The sequence below is a fragment of the Salvelinus fontinalis genome, chromosome 36 (assembly GCF_029448725.1).
Source record: "Salvelinus fontinalis isolate EN_2023a chromosome 36, ASM2944872v1, whole genome shotgun sequence".
NCBI classification, from domain to species: domain Eukaryota; kingdom Metazoa; phylum Chordata; class Actinopteri; order Salmoniformes; family Salmonidae; genus Salvelinus; species Salvelinus fontinalis.
In genome coordinates this window covers 19,667,327-19,692,539 of record NC_074700.1, presented here as the reverse complement: position 1 = coordinate 19,692,539, position 25,213 = coordinate 19,667,327, and the positions used below count along the sequence as shown (strand labels likewise).

Genomic DNA, 25,213 nt, shown 5'->3' with positions numbered 1-25,213 from the left:
ACATTCTGTTAGAATTGTACCATTCTAGTTCCTCTCTCACAATCCACTATCTCAACATTCTGTTAGAATTGTACCATTCTAGTTCCTCTCTCACAATCCACTATCTCAACATTCTGTTAGAATTGTACCATTCCTGTTCCTCTCTCACAACCCACTGTCTCAACATTCTGTTAGAATTGTACCATTCTAGTTCCTCTCTCACAACCCACTATCTCAACATTCTGTTAGAATTGTACCATTCTAGTTCCTCTCTCACAACCCACTATCTCAACATTCTGTTAGAATTGTACCATTCTAGTTCCTCTCTCACAATCCACTATCTCAACATTCTGTTAGAATTGTACCATTCTAGTTCCTCTCTCACAACCCACTATCTCAACATTCTGTTAGAATTGTACCATTCTAGTTCCTCTCTCACAACCCACAATCTCAACATTCTGTTAGAATTGTACCATTGTAGTTCCTCTCTCACAACCCACTATTTCAACATTCTGTTAGAATTGTACCATTCTAGTTCCTCTCTCACAATCCACTATCTCAACATTCTGACAGAATTGTACCATTCTAGTTCCTCTCTAAGAATCCACTATCTCAACATTATATTAGAAACGTATCGGTCTACACAGAACAAAAATATAAATTCAACATGTAAAGTGTTGGTCCCATGTTTCATGAGCTGAAATAAAAGATCCCAGAATGTTCCATACACACAAAAAGCTTATTGATCTCAAATTTTGTGCAAAAAATTGCATCGCTGTCAGTGAGCATTTCTACTTTGCAAAGATAATCCATCCACCTGACAGGTGTGGCATATCAAGAAGCGGATTAAAAAGCATGATGATTACACAAGTGCAGGGGACAATAAAAGGCCACTCTAAAATGTGCAGTTTTGTCACCCAACACAATGCCACAGATGTATTGTGGGAGCATGCAATTGGAATTCTGACTGCAGGAATGACACCAGAGCTGTTGCCAGAGAATTCAATGTTTTATAGAATTTTGCAACTGGACTCACAACCGCAGATGTATGGCGTTGTGTGGGCAAGCAGTGGGGCAAGCAGTGGGGCAAGCAGTGGGGCAAGCAGTGGGGCAAGCAGTTTGCTGATGTCAACATTGTGAACAGAGTGCCCCGTGTTGGTGGAGGAGTTATGGTATGAGCAGGAATAAGCTACGGACAATGAACACAATTACATTTTATCGATTAGCCATTTGAATGTACTAAAATACTGTAACGAGATCCTGAGGCCCATTGTGAGAGACATTTTGTTTTAGGTATCTGTGACAAACAGATGCATATCTGCATTCCCAGTCATGTGAAATCCATAGATTCCAGCCTAATGAATTTATTTCAATTGACTGCATTTCCTCATATTAACTGTAACTTGCGTTTATATGTTTGTTCAGTATACTTCCTCTCTCACAATCAACTATATCAACATTATTTTAGAAATATACCAGTATACTTCCTCTCTCACAATCAGCTATCTCAACATTCTATTAGAATTGCACCATTCTAGTTCCTCTTTCACAATCCACTATCTCAACATTCTATTAGAAAGATACTGTTCTCATTCCTCTCTCACAATCCGCTATCTCAATATTATTTTAGAAATATACCATTCTAGTAGCTCTCTTACAATCCACTATATCAACATTCTTTCCATTGAGCTCTACTAGGTTACAGTCCCTTGACTGGAAGGTCCAACATGCAAATCACTTTATTAGCTGTTAGGGTAACGAACATAAATATACAATGTCTAATATTCTAATTCAACATATCTGAAGAAAAGCGGACATATTGTTATGAGAAATGAGGAAACACTTTTGGCCATAAACCAAATGTTACAGGTTGATGGTCTGTCTGTCTGTCTGTCTGTCTGTCTGTCTGTCTGTCTGTCTGTCTGTCTGTCTGTCTGTCTGTCTGTCTGGAAGTTGGTTGACAGTGTGAAATCCAACAGATACGTCCAGAGTGTGACGAGTAACAACTCATTTAGATGGAACTTTCATCTTCTTATGCCCTTTTCATTGCACTAATACTGTACATATCCTTCAAATAGGATTCTATATGGAGAACCATTGTTGAGGCCGTGTGGAATGTATTCAAAAGGAAATGAAGATGTCTGAAAGTCATAAATAAAACAAACATTGCATAATACAACATTTTGCTATAGTACATTCTAAAAGAGATGCCCAGTGTCTCATACAATACCACATGTTAAACATATAGTACTAATTCATATGAATAAGTACAGTTACAAATACACTTCAGAAAAGCTCATTTATGATGCCAACCAAGATACGGTCTTCATTTCCCTATATCCCCTGGGTTTACACAGTGTTCGTGACACAACCACACAGTAAATCATCATCACTATAATTATAACCAGTTGATAGTCTATACAGCCTTCTTCTGTTACTAACTCCTTGTTGAATTATGACATCTCCACCCTCGCCCCCCAAAGTGATGAAATGTCGTGTTGTAAACTTATGCTTGAAAAGGGAATAAAGCGATATAAATGAGCGGGAACTCACCATTAGAAACTTCACTTTCTGCTCCAGTATCTTGGTTCTGATGCCGAGTGAATGTAACATCGGAGTAGATGATTTCACCAGACATCATCACTGCTCTAAGTTCTCTTTCAGAGTGGAGACCAGAAGAGGAAGAAGGCCCTCAACACACACACTCACTCATTTAAATCCCATAAACACTCACACACTCAACTACACACACACTAGCAGTACACAAACACAACTGTTACGGAATGTTATGCAAATAACATTCAGACACACACACACAAACATGTACGCATGAATGCCCGCACACACACTCACCCGTCCCAGGAGAATGATGAGGAACTGCAGTGGGGTAGAGAGGTGCAATAAAAAAATCATATTCAGTTCCTATTTACCGCTGGGCTTCATTTGAATATGTTGTAAACTAGCAACCCTGTGATTGATCTGTATTACTGATATCATTTTAATCATAATCATCATTATCATTTTAAAGGCAGTACCAAGACAGTTGACTTGTCATCGTCATTCAAACATGGCCTGTAGAATTTACTGTAGGTAGGATTCTAGCTATCTGTAATTATATAGCGATATAAAATAGTATCTGTCAGATAAGTATAATTTATGATAGTTGGTTAAAGAGAGACAGCAGATAATACATTATTTCTATAATCCTAATATATTATAGAACATCAAATATCACCAAATAATGTGTTAGAATAATCATTTCATGACAGCTCCTGCCAATTTGACTCTTTTTGTCGGCTCTCTTGGAGCTCGATGCTGACAGCTGTGGAAACAACTGTTGTTTTCTGTGAATCTATTTATATAACCGGTGACAGTGACACTGTTCTCATATTTACATACTCTGCTTTCTGTTGTCCAAGGCAGGTAAATGATGTGGTGAGGTGTATTCAGATGAGGTATTATGTCATTTGATCCTTTTTCAAGGTTATAAAATTACCAAGTATGAACCTATGTGTCTGAAAAACTAAATTACTGCTACTACTACTACTGCTACTACTACCACTACTACTACTGCTACTACTACTACTGCTACTACTACCACTACTACTACTGCTACTACTACCACCACCACCACCACCACTGCTGCCGCCGCCGCCACCACCCCTAATACTACTACTACTACTACTACTACCACCATGACCTACAGTACATTCTACAAATATCCTTATATCCCACTGTGTAATTCTAGCATGACTCAACAAAAAGAGATGTGTGTCAGTGCATCAATGTGTTGTTGTCAGATACTGTAACAGATCTCTGTAATGTGTTACATGGAGAAGACATGTTGATCTCTAGAACCTTCTTTCTGAATAGTGTTTTTTTTCAAAGGTTCCGGGATGTCACATGTCCTACTGACCTTAGTACACTCATAACAACCTAATCATTACGAAACTTCTATTTGATCAAACAAGCCACAAGTTGCAAATAAGCCATTCAAATGTTTTTTTAACCACATTTGACACTCTCTTATTGACCTCCATACAAAAACTCTTCTCTTGGTAAGTGAAAAAAACTGAAAACGCCACATGATGGAGAAGACCGATGTTTGGGCCAGTTTTCCGTCTCGTTTCAACTCTTCCACTCTGGTTTGTCTCAGTCTTGCCCTCTTTATGTAGATAGGACAGGTTAAGCCTGATACAGAAGCTTTTCCTTTTGAGCTGTTGCCTGTGTATATTTTGTAAATCTAGGCTACTTACTTGACATTTTGTACTTCATGGCGTCTTCACCTACTCTCTCTCACAGAGAGTAGGGCCCTATTCCACATACGTTTGTCACCTTTTTTTTCTTTTCTTATTCTGACAAAAAGCCAGAGTTGTGTCACAGCCACAGCAACTGTAGGGGACACTGGACACTATCTTTGGAACGCTATGTCCGAGTTGCAACTCTCAACTTGACAGAGTGTTTGTCACGAATGACCATGGGAGAGAGAGAGGACCAAGGCGCAGCATGTAAAAAAGACATCTTCTCTTTATTTAGGAGAAAACGAACGAAGCAAAACAACAAATAGACGACCTTGAAGCTAGAACCGAACGAGATGCAAACATGCAACCTAGACACAGACACAGACCTAGACAATGACCCGACAAAAACCTGATGCCTATGACCGCCTAAAATATGGCTCCCAATCAGAGACAAATGAAAGGCATCTGTCTCTAATTGAGAACCACTCAGGCAGCCATAGACATACCTAGAACATTCACTCAACCATAGACATACCTAGAAACACTCACTCAACACAAACCCATACTCTACACCCAACACCCCCTTTACCATATAACCACCCAAAACGAAACAAAAACACAAACATTACCCATGTCACACCCTGACCTAACAAAAATAATAAAGAAAACAAAGAATACAAAGGCCAGGGCGTGACATAACCCCCCCCTTAAGGTGCAAACTCCGGGCGCACCAGCACACAGTCTAGGGGAGGGTCTGGGTGAGCTTCCTTCCACGGTGGCGGCTCCGGCACTGGTCGGGGTCCCCACCCCACCATAGTCACTACCCGCCTCCGTAGCCTCCTCCCAATGGCCATCCTCCACCTTAACCCCACTGGATTAAGGGGCAGCACCGGACTAAGGGGCAGCACCGGACTAAGGGGCAGCACCGGACTAAGGGGCAGCACCGGACTAAGGGGCAGCACCGGACTAAGGGGCAGCACCGGACTAAAGGGCAGCAGCAGGATAAGGGGCAGCACCAGGATAAGGGGCAGCACCAGGATAAGGGACAGCTCCGGACTGAGGGACGGCAGCTCCGGACTGAGGGACGGCAGCTCCGGACTGAGGGACGGCAGCTCCGGACTGAGGGACGGCAGCTCCGGACTGAGGGACGGCAGCTCCGGACTGAGGGACGGCAGCTCCGGACTGAGGGACGGCAGCTCCGGACTGAGGAACGGATCCTGGCTGGATGACTCATGGTTGGCTGACGGATCCGGCTGATCCGGGCTGGCGGAAGGCTCTGGCTGATCCGGGCTGGCGGAAGGCTCTGGCTGCTCATGGCTGGCGGGCGACTCTGGCTGGTCATGGCTGGCGGGCGACTCTGGCTGGTCATGGCTGGCGGGCGACTCTGGCTGGTCATGGCTGGCGGGCGACTCTGGCTGGTCATGGCTGGCGGGCGACTCTGGCTGGTCATGGCTGGCGGGCGACTCTGGCTGGTCATGGCTGGCGAGGGACTCCGGCAGGTCATGGCTGAGGAACTCCGGCAGGTCCTGGCTGAGGAACTCCGGCAGGTCCTGGCTGAGGGACTCCGGCAGGTCCTGGCTGAGGGACTCCGGCAGGTCCTGGCTGAGGGACTCCGGCAGGTCCTGGCTGAGGGACTCCGGCAGGTCCTGGCTGAGGGACTCCGGCAGGTCCTGGCTGAGGGACTCCGGCAGGTCCTGGCTGAGGGACTCCGGCAGGTCCTGGCTGAGGGACTCCGGCAGGTCCTGGCTGAGGGACTCCGGCAGGTCCTGGCGTAGGGACTCCGGCAGGTCCTGGCGTAGGGACTCCGGCAGGTCCTGGCGTAGGGACTCCGGCAGGTCCTGGCGTAGGGACTCCGGCAGGTCCGGGCGTAGGGACTCCGGCAGGTCCGGGCGTAGGGACTCCGGCAGGTCCGGGCGTAGGGACTCCGGCAGGTCCGGGCGTAGGGACTCCGGCAGGTCCGGGCGTAGGGACTCCGGCAGGTCCGGGCGTAGGGACTCCGGCAGGTCCGGGCGTAGGGACTCCGGCAGGTCCTGGCTGAGGGACTCCGGCAGGTCCTGGCTGAGGGACTCCGGCAGGTCCTGGGCTGAGGGACTCCGGCAGGTCCTGGGCGTAGGGACTCCGGCAGGTCCGGGCGTAGGGACTCCGGCACGTCCGGGCTGAGGGGCTCCGGCAGGTCCGGACTGGGTGGCAGCTCATGACTGGGTGGCAGGTCATGACTGTAGGGCAGCTCATGACTGTAGGGCAGCTCATGACTGTAGGGCAGCTCATGACTGTAGGGCAGCTCATGACTGTAGGGCAGCTCATGACTGTAGGGCAGCTCATGACTGTAGGGCAGCTCATGACTGTAAGGTAGCTCATGACTGTAGGGCAGCTCATGACTCTAGGGCAGCTCATGACTGTTGGACGGCTCTAATGGCTCGGGACAGACAGATGGCTCAGAAGGCGCTGGGTAGTCGGATGACTCAGATGGCACTGGGTAGACGGACGACTCAGATGGCACCGGGTAGACGGACGACTCAGATGGCACCGGGTAGACGGATGACTCAGATGGCACCGGGTAGACGGATGACTCAGATGGCACCGGGTAGACGGATGACTCAGATGGCACCGGGTAGACGGATGACTCAGATGGCACCGGGTAGACGGATGACTCAGATGGCACCGGGTAGACGGATGACTCAGATGGCACTGGGTAGACGGATGACTCAGATGGCACTGGGTAGACGGATGACTCAGATGGCACTGGGTAGACGGGCAGCTCTGGCCGGCTGAGGCGCACTATAGGCCTGGTGCGTGGTGCCGGAACTGGTGGTACCGGGCTGGGGACATGCACCTGAAGGCTAGTGCGGGGAGAAGGAACAGGGCATACTGGACCCTGGATACGCACATTAGGCCTCGTGCGTGGTGCTGGAACTGGTGGTACCGGGATGAGGGCACGCATCTCAGGGCGAGTGCGGGGAGAAGCAACAATGCGAACAGGGCTCTGGAGACACCCTGGAATCCTGGGGCGTGGTGCCGGAACTGGTGGTACCGGGCTGGGACGGGAAGGTGTTACAGGAGGTGTAGGACTAGGAATGCACACAGGAGGCCTGGTTCGTGGAACTGTCATTCCCAGACGGTTAGCACGCAACTCAGGACGAGCATGAAGAGCTGACTCAGGTAACATCACATCCCGCACACGCTCTGTCGGGTGGATGTCGTGCCTCACGCACCAACACAGCAGCTCCCTCTTTTCACTCTCCTCCAAACTCCTCAATAAATCCTTAACAGTTTCTGTATCCTTCCCACACCCTGGAATCCTGGGGCGTGGTGCCGGAACTGGTGGTACCGGGCTGGGACGGGAAGGTGTTACAGGAGGTGTAGGACTAGGAATGCACACAGGAGGCCTGGTTCGTGGAACTGTCATTCCCAGACGGTTAGCACGCAACTCAGGACGAGCATGAAGAGCTGACTCAGGTAACATCACATCCCGCACACGCTCTGTCGGGTGGATGTCGTGCCTCACGCACCAACACAGCAGCTCCCTCTTTTCACTCTCCTCCAAACTCCTCAATAAATCCTTAACAGTCTCTGTATCCTTCCCATTGCTCACCTCCAGTATCTGCACAACGGGCTCTGGCTCCCTCCTTTCACGCTGCTTGGTCCTGAATGTTCGGGTCATTCTGTCACGAATGACCATGGGAGAGAGAGAGGACCAAGGCGCAGCATGTAAAAAAGACATCTTCTCTTTATTTAGGAGAAAACGAACGAAGCAAAACAACAAATAGACGACCTTGAAGCTAGAACCGAACGAAATGCAAACATGCAACCTAGACACAGACACAGACCTAGACAATGACCCGACAAAAACCTGATGCCTATGACCGCCTAAAATATGGCTCCCAATCAGAGACAAATGAAAGACATCTGTCTCTAAGTGAGAACCACTCAGGCAGCCATAGACATACCTAGAACATTCACTCAACCATAGACATACCTAGAAACACTCACTCAACACAAACCCATACTCTACACCCAGCACCCCCTTTACCATATAACCACCCAAAACGAAACAAAAACACAAACATTACCCATGTCACACCCTGACCTAACAAAAATAATGAAGAAAACAAAGAATACAAAGGCCAGGGTGTGACAGTGTTATGTGTTAGGTAGTTCAGTGTTAGGCAACACACTAAGACACAGGCCGAGGGCATGAGACTTGAAACAAACTACCCCAGCTTGCAGTCTTCTCTGTAGGCAAACAGTCTAGAGAAGCTGCTGACAGTGTTTGCGAGATGCCAGACAAAAGGCATTTTTTATACCGTCCCTCGACTCCTGCCATGTCTACAGACATCCCCCAAACAAAGAAAACAGATTCTCAGAGAATGATCGAGTGCACAACTGGTAAATAGTCGCTTATAGACATGTCAGTCATGTGGCTAGCTGCTGGTTGAGACATCTATTGCAGTAAAGTTGAATGGGCTCTGGCTAGTATTACGTAGAACAATATAGAAGGATTAATCAAGTCTACCTTAGCAGGAGCAAAAAATAAACAAAGTTCTCATGATAACTTTTTTTCACAGACTGGCGACTGAGAAAGACAGTGCTGTGGCGCTCAGTGGTGAGGCTGAGGCAGGCTGCAATGCATGCAGGAAGAAGCAGAGGAGAGAGAGAGACCGCAGCAAGCAGAGAGATAGATTAGAATAATGGTTCGCAAACTTGTGGTCGATGCCCAATGTTGGGTCCCCTGAGAAAATGTAAGCTCTGCTATTGACCCCCCTCTGCTCCCAGCTGTGCCCTGGACACCATTTGTGAATTGATCGCCCCCCCATCTAGCTTCAGAGTTCGTTCTGTTAGGTGACCTAAACTGGGATATGCTTAACACCCCGGCAGTCCAACAATCTAAGCTAGATGCCCTCAATCTCATACAAATCATCAAGGAACCCACCAGGTACAACCCTAAATCTGTAAACATGGTTACCCTCATAGACATTATCCTGACCAACTTGCCCTCCAAATACACCTCCGCTGTTTTCAATCAGGATCTCAGCGATCACTGCCTCATTGCCTGTATCCGCTATGGGTCCGCGGTCAAACAACCACCCCTCATCACTGTCAAACGCTCCCTAAAACACTTCTGCGAGCAGGCCTTTCTAATCAACCTGGCCCGGGTATCCTGGAAGGATATCGATCTCATCCCTTCAGTCGAGGATGCCTGGTCATTCTTTAAAAGTAATTTCGTCACCATCTTAGATAAGCATGCCCCGTTCAAAAAATGCAGAACTAAGAACAGATATAGCCCTTGGTTCACTCCAGACCTGATTGCCCTTGACCAGCACAAAAACATCCTGTGGCGGACTGCAACAGCATCGAATAGTCCCCACGATATGCAACTGTTCAGGGAAGTCAGGAACCAATACACGCAGTCAGTCAGGAAAGCAAAGGCTAGCTTTTTCAAGCAGAAATTCGCATCCTGTAGCTCTAACTCCAAAAAGTTTTGGGACACTGTAACGTCTATGGAGAACAAGAGCACCTCCTCCCAGCTGCCCACTGCACTGAGGCTAGGTAACACGGTCACCACTGATAAATCCATGATAATCTAAAATTTCAATAAGCATTTCTCAACGGCTGGCCATGCCTTCCTCCTGGCTACTCCAACCCCAGCCAACAGCTCCGCCTCCCCCCAGCTTCTCGCCCAAGCCTTCCCAGCTTCGCCTTCACCCAAATCCAGACTGCAGATGTTCTGAAAGAGCTGCAAAACCTGGACCCGTACAAATCAGCTGGGCTAGACAATCTGGACCCTCTCTTTCTAAAACTATCAGCCGCCATTGTTGCAACCCCTATTACCAGCCTGTTCAACCTCTCTTTCGTATCGTCCGAGATCCCTAAAGATTGGAAAGGTGCCGCGGTCCTCCCCCTCTTCAAAGGGGGTGACACCCTAGACCCAAACTGTTACAGACCTATATCCATCCTGCCCTGCCTATCTAAAGTCTTCGAAAGCCAAGTTAATAAACAGATCACTGACCATTTCGAATCCCACCGTACCTTCTCCGCTGTGCAATCCGGCTTCCAAGCCGGTCACGGGTGCACCTAAGCCACGCTCAAGTTACTAAACGATATCATAACCGCCATAGATAAAAGTCGTCTTCATCAACCTGGCCAAGGCTTTCGACTCTGTTAATCACCATATTCTTATCGGCAGATTCAATAGCCTTGGTTTTTCTAATGACTGCCTCGCCTGGTTCACCAACTACTTTGCAGACAGACTTCAGTGTGTCAAATCCGAGGGAATGTTGTCCGGACCTCTGGCAGTCTCTATGGGGGTACCACAGGGTTAAATTCTCGGGCCGACTCTTTTCTCTGTATATATCAATGATGTCGCTCTTGCTGCGGGCGATTCCCTGATCCACCTCTACGCAGACGACACCATTCTGTATACTTCTGGCCCTTCCTAGGACACTGTGCTAACTAACCTCCAAACGAGCTTCAATGCCATACAACACTCCTTCCGTGGCCTCCAACTGCTCTTAAACGCTAGTAAAACCAAATGCATGCTTTTCAAACGTTCGCTGCCCGCACCCGCCCGCCCGACTAGCATCACCACCCTGGACGGTTCCGACCTAGAATATGTGGACAACTATAAATACCTAGGTGTCTGGCTAAACTGTAAGCTCTCCTTCCAGACTCATATTAAACATCTCCAATCCAAAATCAAATCTAGAATCGGCTTTCTATTTCGCAACAAAGCCTCCTTCACTCACGCTGCCAAACGTACCCTAGTAAAACTGACTATCCTACCGATCCTCGACTTCGGCGATGTCATCTACAAAATAGCTTCCAACACTCTACTCAGCAAACTGGATGCAGTCTATCACAGTGCCATCCGTTTTGTTACCAAATCACCTTATACCACCCACCACTGCGACCTGTATGCTCTAGTCAGCTGGCCCTCGCTATATATTCGTTGCCAGAACCACTGGCTCCAGGTCATCTATAAGTCTATGCTAGGTAAATCTCCGCCTTATCTCAGTTCACTGATCACGATAACAACACCCACCCGTAGCACACGTTCCAGCAGGTGTATCACACTGATCATTCCCAAAGCCAACACCTCATTTGGCCGCCTTTCCTTCCAGTTCTCTGCTGCCAGTGACTGGAACGAATTGAAAAAAATCGCTGAAGTTGGAGACTTTTATTTCCCCCAACTTTAAACATCTACTATCTGAGCAGCTAACCGATCGCTGCAGCTGTGCATAGCCCATCTATAAATAGCCCACCCAATCTACCTACCTCATCCCATACTGTTTTTATTTCATTTACTTTTCTGCTCTTTTTATCACCAGTATTTCTACTTGCACATCTTCATCTGCTCATTTATCACTCTAGTGTTAATCTGCTAAATTGTAATTCTTCGCTCCTATGGCCTATTTATTGCCTACCTCCTCATGCCTTTTGTACACAATGTATATAGACTTTCTTTTTTCTACTGTGTCATTGACTTGTTTATTGTTTTATTGGCTTGTTTATTGTTTACTTCATGTAACCGCTCTACTTCCTGTATGATGAGTCTGATTACATCACACAGAGAAAAAGAGAGACAAGATTCTGCAGAAATGTATAAAGACTGAAAAGAAGAACAGTAAGTGTTATTTTCTGAGAAATGTATTTTTATGGTTGGCTACATTAGCTACATGGCCCCAACCTCTTTATTGGAGGAAAGGAGGATGGAACTGGAATAGAGATCTGAGATCAGATCTTGTGGTTTGACATCAGAATGTGCAGATGCTTGTTTCATGTTGCACTATGCACAGATAGATGGAGACAGACAGACAGACAGACAGACAGACAGACAGACAGACAGACAGACAGACAGAACTCTAACGCTGCTGGGTTTTTCACGCTGAACAGTTTCCCGTGTGAATCAAGAATGGTCCACCACCCGAACACTTTCGACACCTTGTAGAGTCCATGCCCCAGCGATTTGAGGCTGTTCTGAGGGAAAAATGGGTGGGAGGTGCAACTCCATATAAGGAAGGTGTCCTTAATGTTTTGTGCTCTCAGCGTATATTGAGTCCATCATGGTCTGTGTGTCAGTATTCTTAGTTATAATAACAAAAATATAATCCTTTATTTTTTTCTCATTTCATTACTTTTTTCTCATTTCATAATATAATCACCATCCTTCTTTAATTATTATATTATAATGATGAAATATGGTGATCATATTTTGAAAAGATTTGAACGTTAACTGCATTGGCCTTAATGTTTGTGTCTTTCTACAGCTCTGCCTGTGGCCTCAGTGAGCGTCTCTCCTCAGGGTCTCCTCTACTCTGGAGAGACAGTCAGTCTGCAGTGTGTCATACCAGACTACACAGACTGGACGTACCTCTGGTTCAGAGACCATAGTGTGCCTTCACAGCAGCAAGAGTTGTGGCCTGTTGCCACAAGAAAAGGGCAACCAGTGAAGAACAAACACCATTGTAAATACAACCCATATTTATGTTAACCCATATTTATGTTAGTTTATTTTCCTTTTTGTACTTTAACCATTTGCACATCGTTACAACACTGTATATATACATAATATTACATTTGTAATGTCTTTATTCTTTTGGAACTTCTGTGAGTGTAAAAATGAACAGTCGTTCATTTTTATAGTTTATTTCACTTTTGTATATTATATACTTCACTTGCTTTGGCAATGTTAGCATTTGTTTCCCATGGCAATAAAGCCCCTTGAATTGAATTGAATTGAATAGACACTGTTGTTTTTGAGTCAATCATGTAGACATTTTCTGTGTGTCTGTAGACTATTCTGCCTCACTGAATTCTGATCAGTTATCCATCAAGAGGACATATCATGCAGCAGATCAGATCCATGTTTTCCAGATGCATCAAACACGTTTCTTGATTCCAACAGATAGTCGTCCGACAGCTACACTGAGTTCTGTCAAAGAGGACGTGTTCACAGGAGACAGTGTGACACTGAGCTGTACTGTAGAGTCTTCTGGATGGAAGTTTTACTGGTACAGACACAGACCAGACTCTACACCAGTAACCACAACCTCTAGATACTCCTACACACTCAGCTGGGTCAGTGTCTCTGATGGAGGACAGTACTGGTGCAGAGCTGGGAGAGGAGACCCAGTCTACTACACCCTGTACAGTGACCCAGTCCAGATTAACATTACTCGTGAGATTAAAGGGCTGTTATTGTGGATAGAAAGTAATCTAGGGTATAATATTTTGTCCGCTATTATTTAAGTAGTATGTGTTCAGGAAGTGGAAATTAGTCTAAGCCATAAGTAGTTTGTTAATGGATATTTATATTTTGTGTTTTAAGTTTTCATTTCAGTTTTACTTGGTGTTATCACTGTTACACACAGTATCACAACAATTATAGCTAACTTGAAGCTATATTCATGAGTAGACCTATTGATAAATTAATACATTTCAAATTGTGCAACTGTTTATTTAGTTAGTTGTCTGTGTTGTGTCTGTGTTACAGTATAACTTTAGACCGTCCCCTCGCCCCGACCCGGGCGCGAACCAGGGACCTTCTGCACACATCAACAACAGTCACCCTCAAAGCGTCGTTACCCATCGCTCCACAAAAGCCGCGGCCCTTGCAGAGCAAGGGGCAACACTACTTCTAGGTTTCAGAGCAATTGACGTAACTGATTGAAACGCTAGCAGCGCGTACCCGCTAACTAGCTAGCCATTTCACATCCGTTACACTCACCCCCCTTTCAACCTCCTCCTTTTCCTCAGCAACCAGTGATCCGGGTCACGGCACCAATGTAACAGTATAACTTTAGTACGTCCCCTCGCCCTCTGCACACATCAACAACGGTCGCCCAGGAAGCATCGTTACCCATCGCTCCACAAAGGCCACGGCCCTTGCAGAGCAAGGGGCAACACTACTTCTAGGTTTCAGAGCAAGTGACGTAACTGATTGAAACGCTAGCAGCGCGTACCCGCTAACTAGCTAGCCATTTCACATCCGTTACATCTGTGCAGAGAGACCTGTTGCTGTTCTGACCCTCCAACCCAACTGGACCCAGATATTCATTAGAGAGACTGTCACTGTGAGATGTGACATACAGGGAGGAGGAGACTCTGACTGGGACTACAGATGGTATAAGAATAGTCAGTTAGTGATCCCCTTTAACACAAAGCCTGAGTACAGAATCAGTCCTGTCTACAGGTCTAACAGTGGTTCATATACCTGTGAGGGTGTAAAGGGCAACAAGTTCTCCAAGACCAGTGATGCTGTAAAACTGACCATGTCTGGTAAGTCTATCTAATCATGTAAACATCTTCATGTGTAATTAGAATCATTGCTAAGACTGAAAGTTAGAAAACTGAAACATGTCCTCTGACTGATCACAGATCAACCCAAGGCTGTCCTGAGTATCTCTCCTCAGTGGCTGAACCCTGGGGCCTCTGTGATTCTGAGCTGTGGGGTTAAAGAGTTGTCTACAGACTGGAGGATCTCCTGGTACAGGACTGTTCCCACTTTAACTGAGCAGTCATACTCTTTTGAGCTTCTAACAGACAGAGGAAATTTGACTACTGAAGACTCCTACACTCTGATCCCTGCTGGTCCTACTCCCAGAGGAGGATATGTGTGTAGAGCTGGGAGAGGAGACCCAGTCTATGATACACTCTACAGTGAACCTCAGTTTCTCTGGTCAGGAGGTAACTAACTGCATTGAAACTGTATTGAATCATATTTAAGTCACCCTCATGTGTCTATATAACTATAGGTTTGACTGTCTCTCTTTGTTTCAGATCTGCAGCCTTCAGTGTCTCTTACAGTAAATCCCAACAGAACTCAAAACTTTAGATCAAAGTCTCTCTCACTGAGCTGTGAGGAGAAGGGGAACTCTACTGGATGGAGACTGATGAGATACACAGAGACAGCATGGACATCAGAGTGTCCATCTACCTGGAGATCAATAACAGAATCCACCTGCACCATCACATCATTGGACACATGGTACAGTGGAGTGTTCTGGTGTGAGTCTGGATCAGGAGAGTACAGTAATGCTGTCAACATCACAGTGAACGGTACGTCTATTGTACAACCTTCACTAACATTTTTATATTTCAATGCACAATGTTATAATTCATTCTGTAACTGAATGATTGCATGTCATAAAATAAATTACAAGCTCATAAGATGTTGAAGTATTGTGAGTGATGATTCCAGAATTACAGTAGTATTTATATTATGTTACACAGATGGTGATGTGATCCTGGAGAGTCCTGTCCATCCTGTGACTGAAGGAGACTCTGTGACTTTGACATGTACATTTAGATATCAGGAAACAAATCTTAAACCCAAAAGTGATTTCTACAAAGATGGAGTACTTATCAAGAATGAGACCACAGGAGAGATGACCATCCCTACAGTATCCAAGTCAGATGAAGGATTCTATAAGTGTAAATCTGGTCAAGGAGAATCACCAGAGAGCTGGGTGACAGTGAGAGGTGACAAAACATTGATCATCACAACTTAGTTAACTTTTATTATCTGTGTGAAAAACATGTGATTTAAGAGTTGATGTTAATGTAGTTGGGGATTTCCACTCCCCTAGAAAATATGATCTGTCAACTAAATTGTCAAAAGACGGGCCAGCCTGCTTTCTTTTCATGTCTATACTGTAAACCTATATAACCTCTCTGTCTGTCCTGTTCTCTCTCCAGTCTCAGATACATACAGGAATTGAACTACTTTATTTATTTTCTACCTCAGTCTGATGGTGTTGTGCTGTTCTTGTCACGGTTCATGAATCCACTGCCTCCCTCTCTCTCTCTCTCTCTCTCTCTCTCTCTCTCTCTCTCTCTCTCTCTCCCGTGTTTGTGTGGGCGTGGTTCCCAATCTCGGCCTGATTGTCTGCGCCAGCTGGAATCACTTATCTTCTCTTTATATGTTCTGTAACCAGTGTTTCTTGTTGTCAGATCATTGTTACTTCCCTGAGGTTGTGTCGTGTGTCTGGGCTCTTTCTCTCGGCGCCCTTGTGTGGATTATCTTCTGGGCTCCTTCCTACCCATCCGGACACATTCCCCTGGATTTCTCAGCACGCTATCATCGGTATATGCGCCATAGTTCCTGGGTCGGATTCCGTCTGAGTACAGTCTGTCTGTCCTGTTGCTGCTGTAAACTGTATTTCATTAAACCATCGTTGCTTGCATCTTGCATCCGCCTCTGTGTTGTCACAGAATGATCTGACCTGATCATGGATGCAGCGAGTTCAACGAGTCTGACCGAATTCATTTCCCGCAGTATCACGAGAATGGATCAACAAGAGGAGAACATCTCCAGCACAGGTCGGGCAGTACAAGCCCTTGTGACGCAGGTATCCCAGCTGACCCAACAATTACAACATCTGAGGGGTCTCGCTGCGCCACCTACACCGGCAGTTCAACCCGTCCCGCCAGAGCCGGATTCCCAGCTAGAGCCACGGCTACCGACACCAGAGGGTTATTCAGGTGATCCTGACTATTGCAGAGCTTTTCTTACGAGATGTTCCATGCATTTCTCATTGCAGCCACGGACCTTCAACCGTGAACAGTCTAAGGTAGCATTCGTACTCACACTGCTATCAGGCAAAGCGGCTCTTTGGGGAACGGCGGTGTGGGCGAACCAGGACCCATGCTGCACCTCTTTTCAGACACTCTCCGAGGAGATGAGAAGGGTCTTCGATCGGGCCGTGGCGGGTAGGGAGGCGGCCCGACTACTCGCTGACCTTCGCCAAGGAGACCGTTCAGTATCGGAATACTCCATCCAATTCCGCACTCTGGCCGCAGAGTGTCAGTGGAACGAGGAGGCGCAGTGGGACATGTTCCTGCATGGGCTGGGGGACCGGATCCAGAAGGAGATCTATGTTCTGGACCTTCCCAGGAGTTTAAATGGACTAGTGGAACTAGCCTTGAGGGTCGACGCTCGTCTGAGTCGTATTGGCCGCCGAGCATGCCCTAACAGACCGTATAACGACACGGAGGGCTGGCATGCCTGCGGCGGGAACACGACCAGTTCAGCCTCCGCTCACGAACCCATGCAGCTGGGGAGAGCTCGCCTCTCCCGGGAAGAGAGGGAGAGGCGGAGATCCCAAGGACTCTGTCTCTACTGTGGTAGAGCGGGCCACTTTATCCACTCCTGCACGGTAAAAGATCAGGCCCGGTAGTAAGTATGAGGCTACTATCGGGTGGTGTCACCACAGAGAAGACCTCATCATCTACTCTCCTCCCGGTAAGACTAAGATGGGCCACCCACACGCACGACACCCAAGCCTTACTGGACTCAGGAGCAGAGGGTAATTTTATGGACTTCAAGCTCGCTCACAAACTCCAGATTCCTATCACCTCACTCACGCACAAGATATCCGTCAACGCTCTCAATGGTCAAGAACTCCCCAACATTTCTCACACCACTGAACCTATCACACTCATCACTTCTGGCAATCACACTGAGACACTATCATTTCTACTCATGGACTCACCCCTTGCACCATTAGTTCTCGGCCACCCTTGGCTCACCCAACACAACCCCAGAGTTGACTGGGGTCATAACTCTATATCCATGTGGAGTAACAAGTGTCTTGAGTCCTGTTTAGTGTCTGCTTGTTCATCTGTGTCTGATTCTGTGTTTCTAGAGGAGGCAGTGGATTTGTCTAACGTGCCCGTTGAATACCTCGACCTGAAGGAGGTGTTCAGCAAATCCCGTGCTGCTTCTCTTCCTCCGCATCGTCCCTATGACTGTGCAATGGAATTATTGCCAGGTGAGTCTCCGCCTAAAGGCAAGTTATATTCACTCTCTGTTCCTGAGAGGGAGGCTATGGAGAGATATAATCTCTGATTCTCTGGCCTCTGGATTCATTCGTCCTTCCTCTTCTCCAGCGGGGGCGGCGTTCTTCTTTGTGGGGAAGAAGGACGGATCTCTGCGTCCTTGCATTGATTACCGTGGGTTGAATAACATCACAGTGAAGATTACCTATCCCTTACCGTTGATGTCCTCAGCCTTTGAAAGGTTACAGGGAGCATCCGTGTTCACTAAGTTGGATTTACGTAATGCATATCATTTGGTTCGCATAAGGAGGGGGATGAATGGAAGACCGCGTTTAACACCCCCAGAGGGCACTTCGAATATTTGGTCATGCCTTTTGGGCTATCCAACTCCCCAGCGGTTTTCCAGGCACTCGTCAATGACGTGCTGAGAGATATGATTGATCAGTTCACATATGTTTACCTGGATGACATACGGATTTTTTCTTCTTCTCTCCAGGAACACGTTCAGCACGTCAGACGAGTGCTTCAGAGGTTGTTGGAGAATGGACTTTTTGTCAAGGCGGAGAAATGCATTTTTCATGCACAATCCGTTCCATTCCTAGGTTACATCATCTCGACTGAAGGTATTCACATGGATCCTGACAAGGTTAAGGCTGTGGTGGATTGGCCAAGCCCAGATTCACGTAAGGCTCTACAGAGGTTTCTGGGATTCGCCAATTTCTACCGGCGTTTCGTTCGCAACTTTAGCCAGATAGTCGCTTCTCTTACCGCCTTAACCTCCCCCAGAGTGACGTTCAGGTGGTCCGATACAGCCGAAGCTGCATTCGCCAAACTCAAGAGTCGCTTTGTTTCGGCCCCCATCCTCATAGCTCCCGATCCCTCACGTCAGTTCGTGGTGGAGGTGGACGCTTCAGAGGTGGGGGTAGGTGCGGTACTTTCCCAACGTTCCTCTTCGGACGACAAGATGCACCCTTGCGCGTTCCTGTCCCATCGGTTATCACCTGCGGAACGCAACTACGACATTGGCAACAGAGAGTTGTTGGCAGTGAAGTTAGCACTGGAGGAGTGGCGCCATTGGTTAGAGGGTTGGGGGGTACCTTTTATAGTTTGGACCGATCACAAGAATTTGGAATATATCAGAACCGCCAAGCGACTCAACTTCAGGCAGGCGCGGTGGGCACCCTTTTTCGGACGTTTTGACTTCTCTCTCTCGTATCGCCCGGGTTCCAAGAATGTCAAACCCGATTCCCTTTCTCGCATTTTTGACCATTCCGAACGCCCATCCACTCCCGAGTGCATCCTACCCGGGACCCTAGTGGTCTCCACACTCACATGGGAGGTTGAATCGAGGGTCAAAACGGCCTTAGAAGGGGTAAAGCCTCCGTCCGGTTGCCCGCCTAATCGGTTGTTTGTGCCGGAGGGGTGTCGGTCCGATGTTATTCGGTGGGGGCATTGTTCCAACGTAGCGTGTCATCCAGGAGTCAGCCGCACTAGCTTTTTGGTTAAGCAACGCTTTTGGTGGCCACTGATGGCTCGTGACATTCACAGTTTTGTCTTGGCTTGCTCGGTTTGTGCCACTGGGAAGACTTCTAATCGACCTCCAGATGGGTTACTCCAACCGCTGTCGGTCCCTTCGAGACCCTGGTCCCACATCGCGCTAGATTTTGTTACCGCGGCTCATTTTATTCCCTTGCCTAAATTACCATCTGCCAAGGAGACAGCGGTAACTGTCGTGGATCACGTCTTTCGCTTACATGGCCTGCCGATGGACGTAGTTTCTGACAAGGGGCCCCAATTTGTGTCCAAGTTTTGGCAAGAGTTTTGTAGGTTACTGGGAGCGAATGTCAGTCTGTCTTCAGGGTTTCATCCCCAGAGCAACGGTCAAACGGAGAGGGCCAACCAAGATTTGGAGAGAGTGTTGCGATGTTTGGTTTCTAAGAATCCCTCTTCCTGGAGTCAACAACTCTCTATGGTTGAGTACGCTCACAATTCGTTGCCAGTGGCAGCCACGGGTCTCTCTCGGTTTGAGTGTAGTTTAGGTTACCAGCCACCTATCTTTCCCAGTACGGAGTTCGAGGTCACTGTGCCCTCCGCTCACGCTTTCATCCAGAGGTGCCGTCACGCATGGAGCAGAGCCCGTGACACTCTTCTCCGGGTGGGGGCGCGCACCAAGGCTAAGGCCGATCGCCGCCGGTCGAAGCCTCCGGTATATGTCGTTGGCCAAGGAGTGTGGCTTTCTACTAAGAACATTCCTGTAACAGTCCTGACCTGTTTTATGTTGTTTTTTATGTGTTTATGGTCAGGGCATGTGTTTTGGGTGGGCAGTCTATGTTATCTGTTTCTATGTTGGTTTTGGGTTACCTGGTATGGCTCTTGATTAGAGGCAGGTGGTTTGCATTTTCCTCTAATTAAGAGTCATATTTAGGTAGGGCGTTCTCACTGTTTGTTGGTGGGTGATTGTCTCCTGTGATGTCTCTCGTGTTGTCGATGTTTTTCACATATGGGGCTGTTTGGTTGTTCGTGCGTTTTTGATGTAACGTTCCTGTCCGTGAGTTTACGTTTATGTAATGTAAGTTTATGTTCAGGTTTCGTTCTACGTCGTTTTTGTTATTTTGTAAGTTTGTTAAAGTATTTGTTTTCGTGTTGCCATCTTCATCGTTGTTTTAAAATAAAAGATGGCTTATTTCCCTGAAACCGCATTTTGGTCTGAAGATCCTTCTCTCCTCACCTCATCCGAGGATGAGGAAAGCGACAGCCTTAACAGAATCACCCACCACGCTAAGACCAAGCGGTATGGGAATGCTCGACGGAGCAACAAGAACTTCTGGACTTGGGAGGAGATCCTGGACGGTAGAGGACCTTGGGCTCAACCAGGGGAATATCGCCGTCCAAAGGAGGAGTTGGAAGCAGCGAAGGCTGAGAGGCGCTGGTATGAGGAGGCAGCGCGACGACGCGGTTGGGAGCCCGTGAGTCAGACCAAAAAATTTCTTGGGGGGGGGGGGCACACGAGGAGTGTGGCAAAGCCGGGTAGGATACCCGAGCAAACTCCCCGTGCTTACCGTGGAGGTAGAAGGCGTCGTACTGGTAAGACACCGTGTTATGCGGTAAAGCGCACGGTGTCCCCAGTACGCGTGCTTAGCCCAGTGCGGGCTATTCCACCTTGCCGCACTGGGAGGGCTAGGTTGGGCATCGAGCCGGATGTCATGAAGCCGGCCCAACGTAGCTGGTCTCCAGTACGTCTCCTCGGGCCGGCGTACATGGCACCAGCCTTACAGGTGGTGTCCCCGGTTCGCCTGCATAGCCCAGTGCGGGCTATTCCACCTCACCGCACTGGCAGGGCTACGGGGTCCATTCAACCTGGTAAGGTTGGGGAGGCTCGGTGCTCAAGAGCACGTGTCCTCCTTCACGGTCCGGTAGACCCGGTGCCACCTCCATGTACCAGTCCTCCGGTGGCAGCCCCCCGTACCAGGCTGTCTCTCCGGGTTCTCTCTCCTGCTGTTTCCTCCTCTCCAGCGCAGCCAGTGCCTAGACCACGCACCAGGCTGTCTCTCCTTCTCCTCCCTACAGAGCTATCCGTCTCCCCAGCGCCATCTGAGCCATCCGTCTCCCCAGCGCCATCTGAGCCATCCGTCTCCCCAGCGCCATCTGAGCCATCCGTCTCCCCAGCGCCATCTGAGCCATCCGTCTCCCCAGCGCCGTCTGAGCCATCCGTCTGCCATGAGCCTGCAAAGCCGCCCGTCTGTCATGAGCCTGCAAAGCCGCCCGTCTGCCTTGAGCCTACAGAGCCGTCCGCCAGACAGGAGCCGCTAGAGCCGCCCGCCAGACAGGAGCCGCTAGAGCCGCCCGCCAGACAGGATCTGCCAGAGCCGCCAACCAGACAGGATCTGCCAGAGCCGCCAACCAGACAGGATCTGCCAGAGCCGCCAACCAGACAGGATCTGCCAGAGCCGCCAACCAGACAGGATCTGCCAGAGCCGCCAACCAGACAGGATCTGCCAGAGCCGCCAACCAGACAGGATCTGCCAGAGCCGCCAGCGAGCCATGACCAGCCAGAGCCGTCCTGCCATGACCAGCCAGAGCCGTCCTGCCAGGACCTGCCAGAGCCGTCCAGCCAGGACCTGCCAGAGCCGTCCAGCCAGGACCTGCCAGAGCCGTCCTGCTATGACCTGCCAGAGCCGTCCAGCCAGGACCTGCCAGAGCCGTCCAGCCAGGACCTGCCAGAGCCGTCCAGCCAGGACCTGCCAGAGCCGTCCAGCCAGGACCTGCCAGAGTCCCTCAGCCGGGACCTGCCAGAGTCCTTCAGCCGGGATCTGCCCCTTGTCCCGGTGCTGCCCCTTGTCCCGGTGCTGCCCCTTGTTCCGGTGCTGCCCCTTGTCCCGGTGCTGCCCCTTGTCCCGGTGCTGCCCCTTGTTCCGGTGCTGGTCCTTATCCTGGTGCTGCCCCTTGTTCCGGTGCTGCCCCTTGTCCCGGTGCTACCCCTTGTCCCGGTGCTGCCCCTTGTCCCGGTGCTGCCCCTTGTCCCGGTGCTGGCCGTTTATTTAGGGGAAGGTAGTGTTAGGGTGGTCATTAGAAGGGGTAGACAGAAGAGAGGAGTGACTATGGTGGTGTGGGGACAGCGTCCTGAGCCGGAACCACCACCGTGGTCAACTGCCCACCCGGACCCTCCCCTGGACTTTGTGCTGGTGCGCCCGGCGTTCGCACCTTGAGGGGGGGGTTCTGTAACAGTCCTGACCTGTTTTATGTTGTTTTTTATGTGTTTATGGTCAGGGCATGTGTTTTGGGTGGGCAGTCTATGTTATCTGTTTCTATGTTGGTTTTGGGTTACCTGGTATGGCTCTTGATTAGAGGCAGGTGGTTTGCATTTTCCTCTAATTAAGAGTCATATTTAGGTAGGGCGTTCTCACTGTTTGTTGGTGGGTGATTGTCTCCTGTGATGTCTCTCGTGTTGTCGATGTTTTTCACATATGGGGCTGTTTGGCTGTTCGTGCGTTTTTTATGTAACGTTCCTGTCCGTGAGTTTACGTTTATGTAATGTAAGTTTATGTTCAGGTTTCGTTCTACGTCGTTTTTGTTATTTTGTAAGTTTGTTAAAGTATTTGTTTTCGTGTTGCCATCTTCATCGTTGTTTTAAAATAAAAGATGGCTTATTTCCCTGAAACCGCATTTTGGTCTGAAGATCCTTCTCTCCTCACCTCATCCGAGGATGAGGAAAGCGACAGCCTTAACAATTCCACTCCGATCCGTTTCGAACAAGCTTGCCCCCAAATTTATCGGGCCGTTTAAAGTCACCAGGATCATTAGTCCGGTGGCGGTCCGGCTCAAGCTTCCTCCGGCGTATAGGAGAATTCATCCTACCTTTCATGTGTCTAAAATAAAACCTGTGTTTCAGGCACGCATTAACCCGCCGGTCCCGGTTCCCCCGCCGCCACGACTTGTTGATGGGGAACCCACCTTTTCTGTCAATCGTATTTTGGACTCTAGAAGGAGGGGACGCGGAATCCAGTACCTGGTGGACTGGGAGGGTTACGGTCCGGAGGAGAGAAGTTGGGTACCTGCTAGGGACATTCTGGATCACTCCCTTATCGATGATTTCAATCGACAGGTAAATTCGCCTGGGAACGCCAAGAGGCGTTCCAAGGGGGGGGTATTGTCACGGTTCATGAATCCACTGCCTCCCTCTCTCTCTCTCTCTCTTTCTCTTTCTCTTTTTCTCTCTCTCTCTCTCTCTCTCTCTCTCTCTCTCTCTCTCTCTCCCGTGTTTGTGTGGGCGTGGTTCCCAATCTCGGCCTGATTGTCTGCGCCAGCTGGAATCACTTATCTTCTCTTTATATGTTCTGTAATCAGTGTTTCTTGTTGTCAGATCATTGTTACTTCCCTGAGGTTGTGTCGTGTGTCTGGGCTCTTTCTCTCGGCGCCCTTGTGTGGATTATCTTCTGGGCTCCTTCCTACCCATCCGGACACATTCCCCTGGATTTCTCAGCACGCTATCATCGGTATATGCGCCATAGTTCCTGGGTCGGATTCCGTCTGAGTACAGTCTGTCTGTCCTGTTGCTGCTGTAAACTGTATTTCATTAAACCATCGTTGCTTGCATCTTGCATCCGCCTCTGTGTTGTCACAGTTCTCTCTCCAGTCTCTCCAGTCGTATCTCCTGGATCCTCTACATCAGTCCTAGTAGGAGTGGTTGTGGGTCTGGTTGTTGCTGGTGTTCTACTGGTCATTCTCCTGGTCCTGCTGGTGAGATATCAAAACAGCAAAGGTGAGACTTTTACTATTTCTCAATTAATGTTTAATTCATGTTTAGGAGCGAAATTTCTAAATAAAAATAAAAATAGTTGAAGAAAGTTCAGTTCATAACACAATGTTTTTGACATTACAGGTTCCTGTTTCAACAGAACATTCTGGTGAGTACACCTGTCTCTCGACTATATTGATACACAGTATTCTCTGTGCTTCTTAAGCTGCGTATCTCTCTCCCTGTAGGCCCACTCAGACCCAGAGCACCAACCAGGACCCCCAACAGGAACAAGGATCTACCCAGGGCCAGGCTCCTGATATTGTGTACACATGTCTGCAGCATGGTCAGTCTCTCATCCCAGACCTCTACCACTCCTCTCTATGTAACCTCATACACTGACTCATCAACATCCACTTTGTATAACAACATGTTACCATATTCTTTGTCCGTAGACAAGCTGAGGGAGAACCAACCAACCTAAGATTTCTCTCTCTTCTCTGACCAACAGGTGACACTAACATCTATGATACGATCAATTCCTCAGACCACCATGGTAATGGTAGTGTAATGTAATGTTTTCAGTATGAATGTGTAGTAGACTGCTGTTCTTCATTTAACATGACATGTAGTTTGACTAAGTTGAGGTGTTTGTGTATTATCTCTCAGATGCTGCTGGTGCTTCTGCTGCTGGACCAAGTCATGTGACTTACGCCCAGATTCCACTGAAAAAGTTGGACAAGAAAAAGAAAGGTGACTCTCAACTGTGACATATATTGATACAAAAAAATGTAGCAGTGTATCTAAGATGAGTTAAAATATGCACATACATACAGTACCAGTTTGGAGACACCTACTCATTCAAGTTTTTTTTCTTCTATTTTCTACATTGTATAATAATAGCGAAGACATCAAAACTGTGAAATAACACATATGGAATCAAACGCATTAAGAAGGAAGTAAATTCCACAAATTAACTTTT

General features: G+C 48.1%; 3 protein-coding genes across 5 annotated transcripts in view; 2 read left to right on the top strand and 1 right to left on the bottom strand.

Moving 5' to 3' along the window:
- LOC129835376 (asialoglycoprotein receptor 1-like) overlaps positions 1-2,816 on the bottom strand; it is a 31,610-nt gene extending 28,794 nt beyond the window's left edge. For all 3 annotated transcript variants that reach the window (XR_008756408.1, XM_055901014.1, XM_055901015.1), the window contains exon 1: positions 2,533-2,816. Coding sequence is in view for 2 of the 3 variants with exons in the window: in XM_055901014.1 (XP_055756989.1) it covers positions 2,533-2,620 (88 nt within the window). In the remaining variant the exon portion in view is untranslated. The remainder of the gene's footprint in view (positions 1-2,532) is intronic.
- A 10,241-nt stretch (positions 2,817-13,057) lies between these two features.
- On the top strand, positions 13,058-14,509 carry LOC129835468 (leukocyte immunoglobulin-like receptor subfamily A member 3). The gene is made up of 2 exons (XM_055901105.1): positions 13,058-13,395; positions 14,223-14,509. Exons 1-2 carry the CDS (start codon positions 13,092-13,094, stop codon positions 14,507-14,509), a joined length of 591 nt encoding a protein of 196 aa, XP_055757080.1. The 5' UTR covers positions 13,058-13,091.
- Positions 14,510-14,584: 75 nt separating this feature from the next.
- Positions 14,585-25,001, top strand: LOC129835467 (uncharacterized; the record flags this gene model as incomplete). The annotated part of the gene is made up of 7 exons (XM_055901103.1): positions 14,585-14,903; positions 14,997-15,275; positions 15,450-15,698; positions 24,130-24,255; positions 24,376-24,400; positions 24,480-24,577; positions 24,901-25,001. Coding segments are annotated over 7 exons (1,197 nt in total), but the record flags the coding sequence as incomplete, so codon positions are not given.
- Between the last annotated feature and the right edge of the window lie 212 nt (positions 25,002-25,213).

Coding starts and splice junctions, on each gene's coding strand:
- LOC129835468 (XM_055901105.1), top strand. CDS start 13,092: ATGCATCAAACACGTTTCTTGATTCCAACAGATAGTCGTCCGACAGCT. Junction 13,396..14,222: donor AGTCCAGATTAACATTACTC/GTGAGATTAAAG, acceptor ACATCTGTGCAG/AGAGACCTGTTGCTGTTCTG.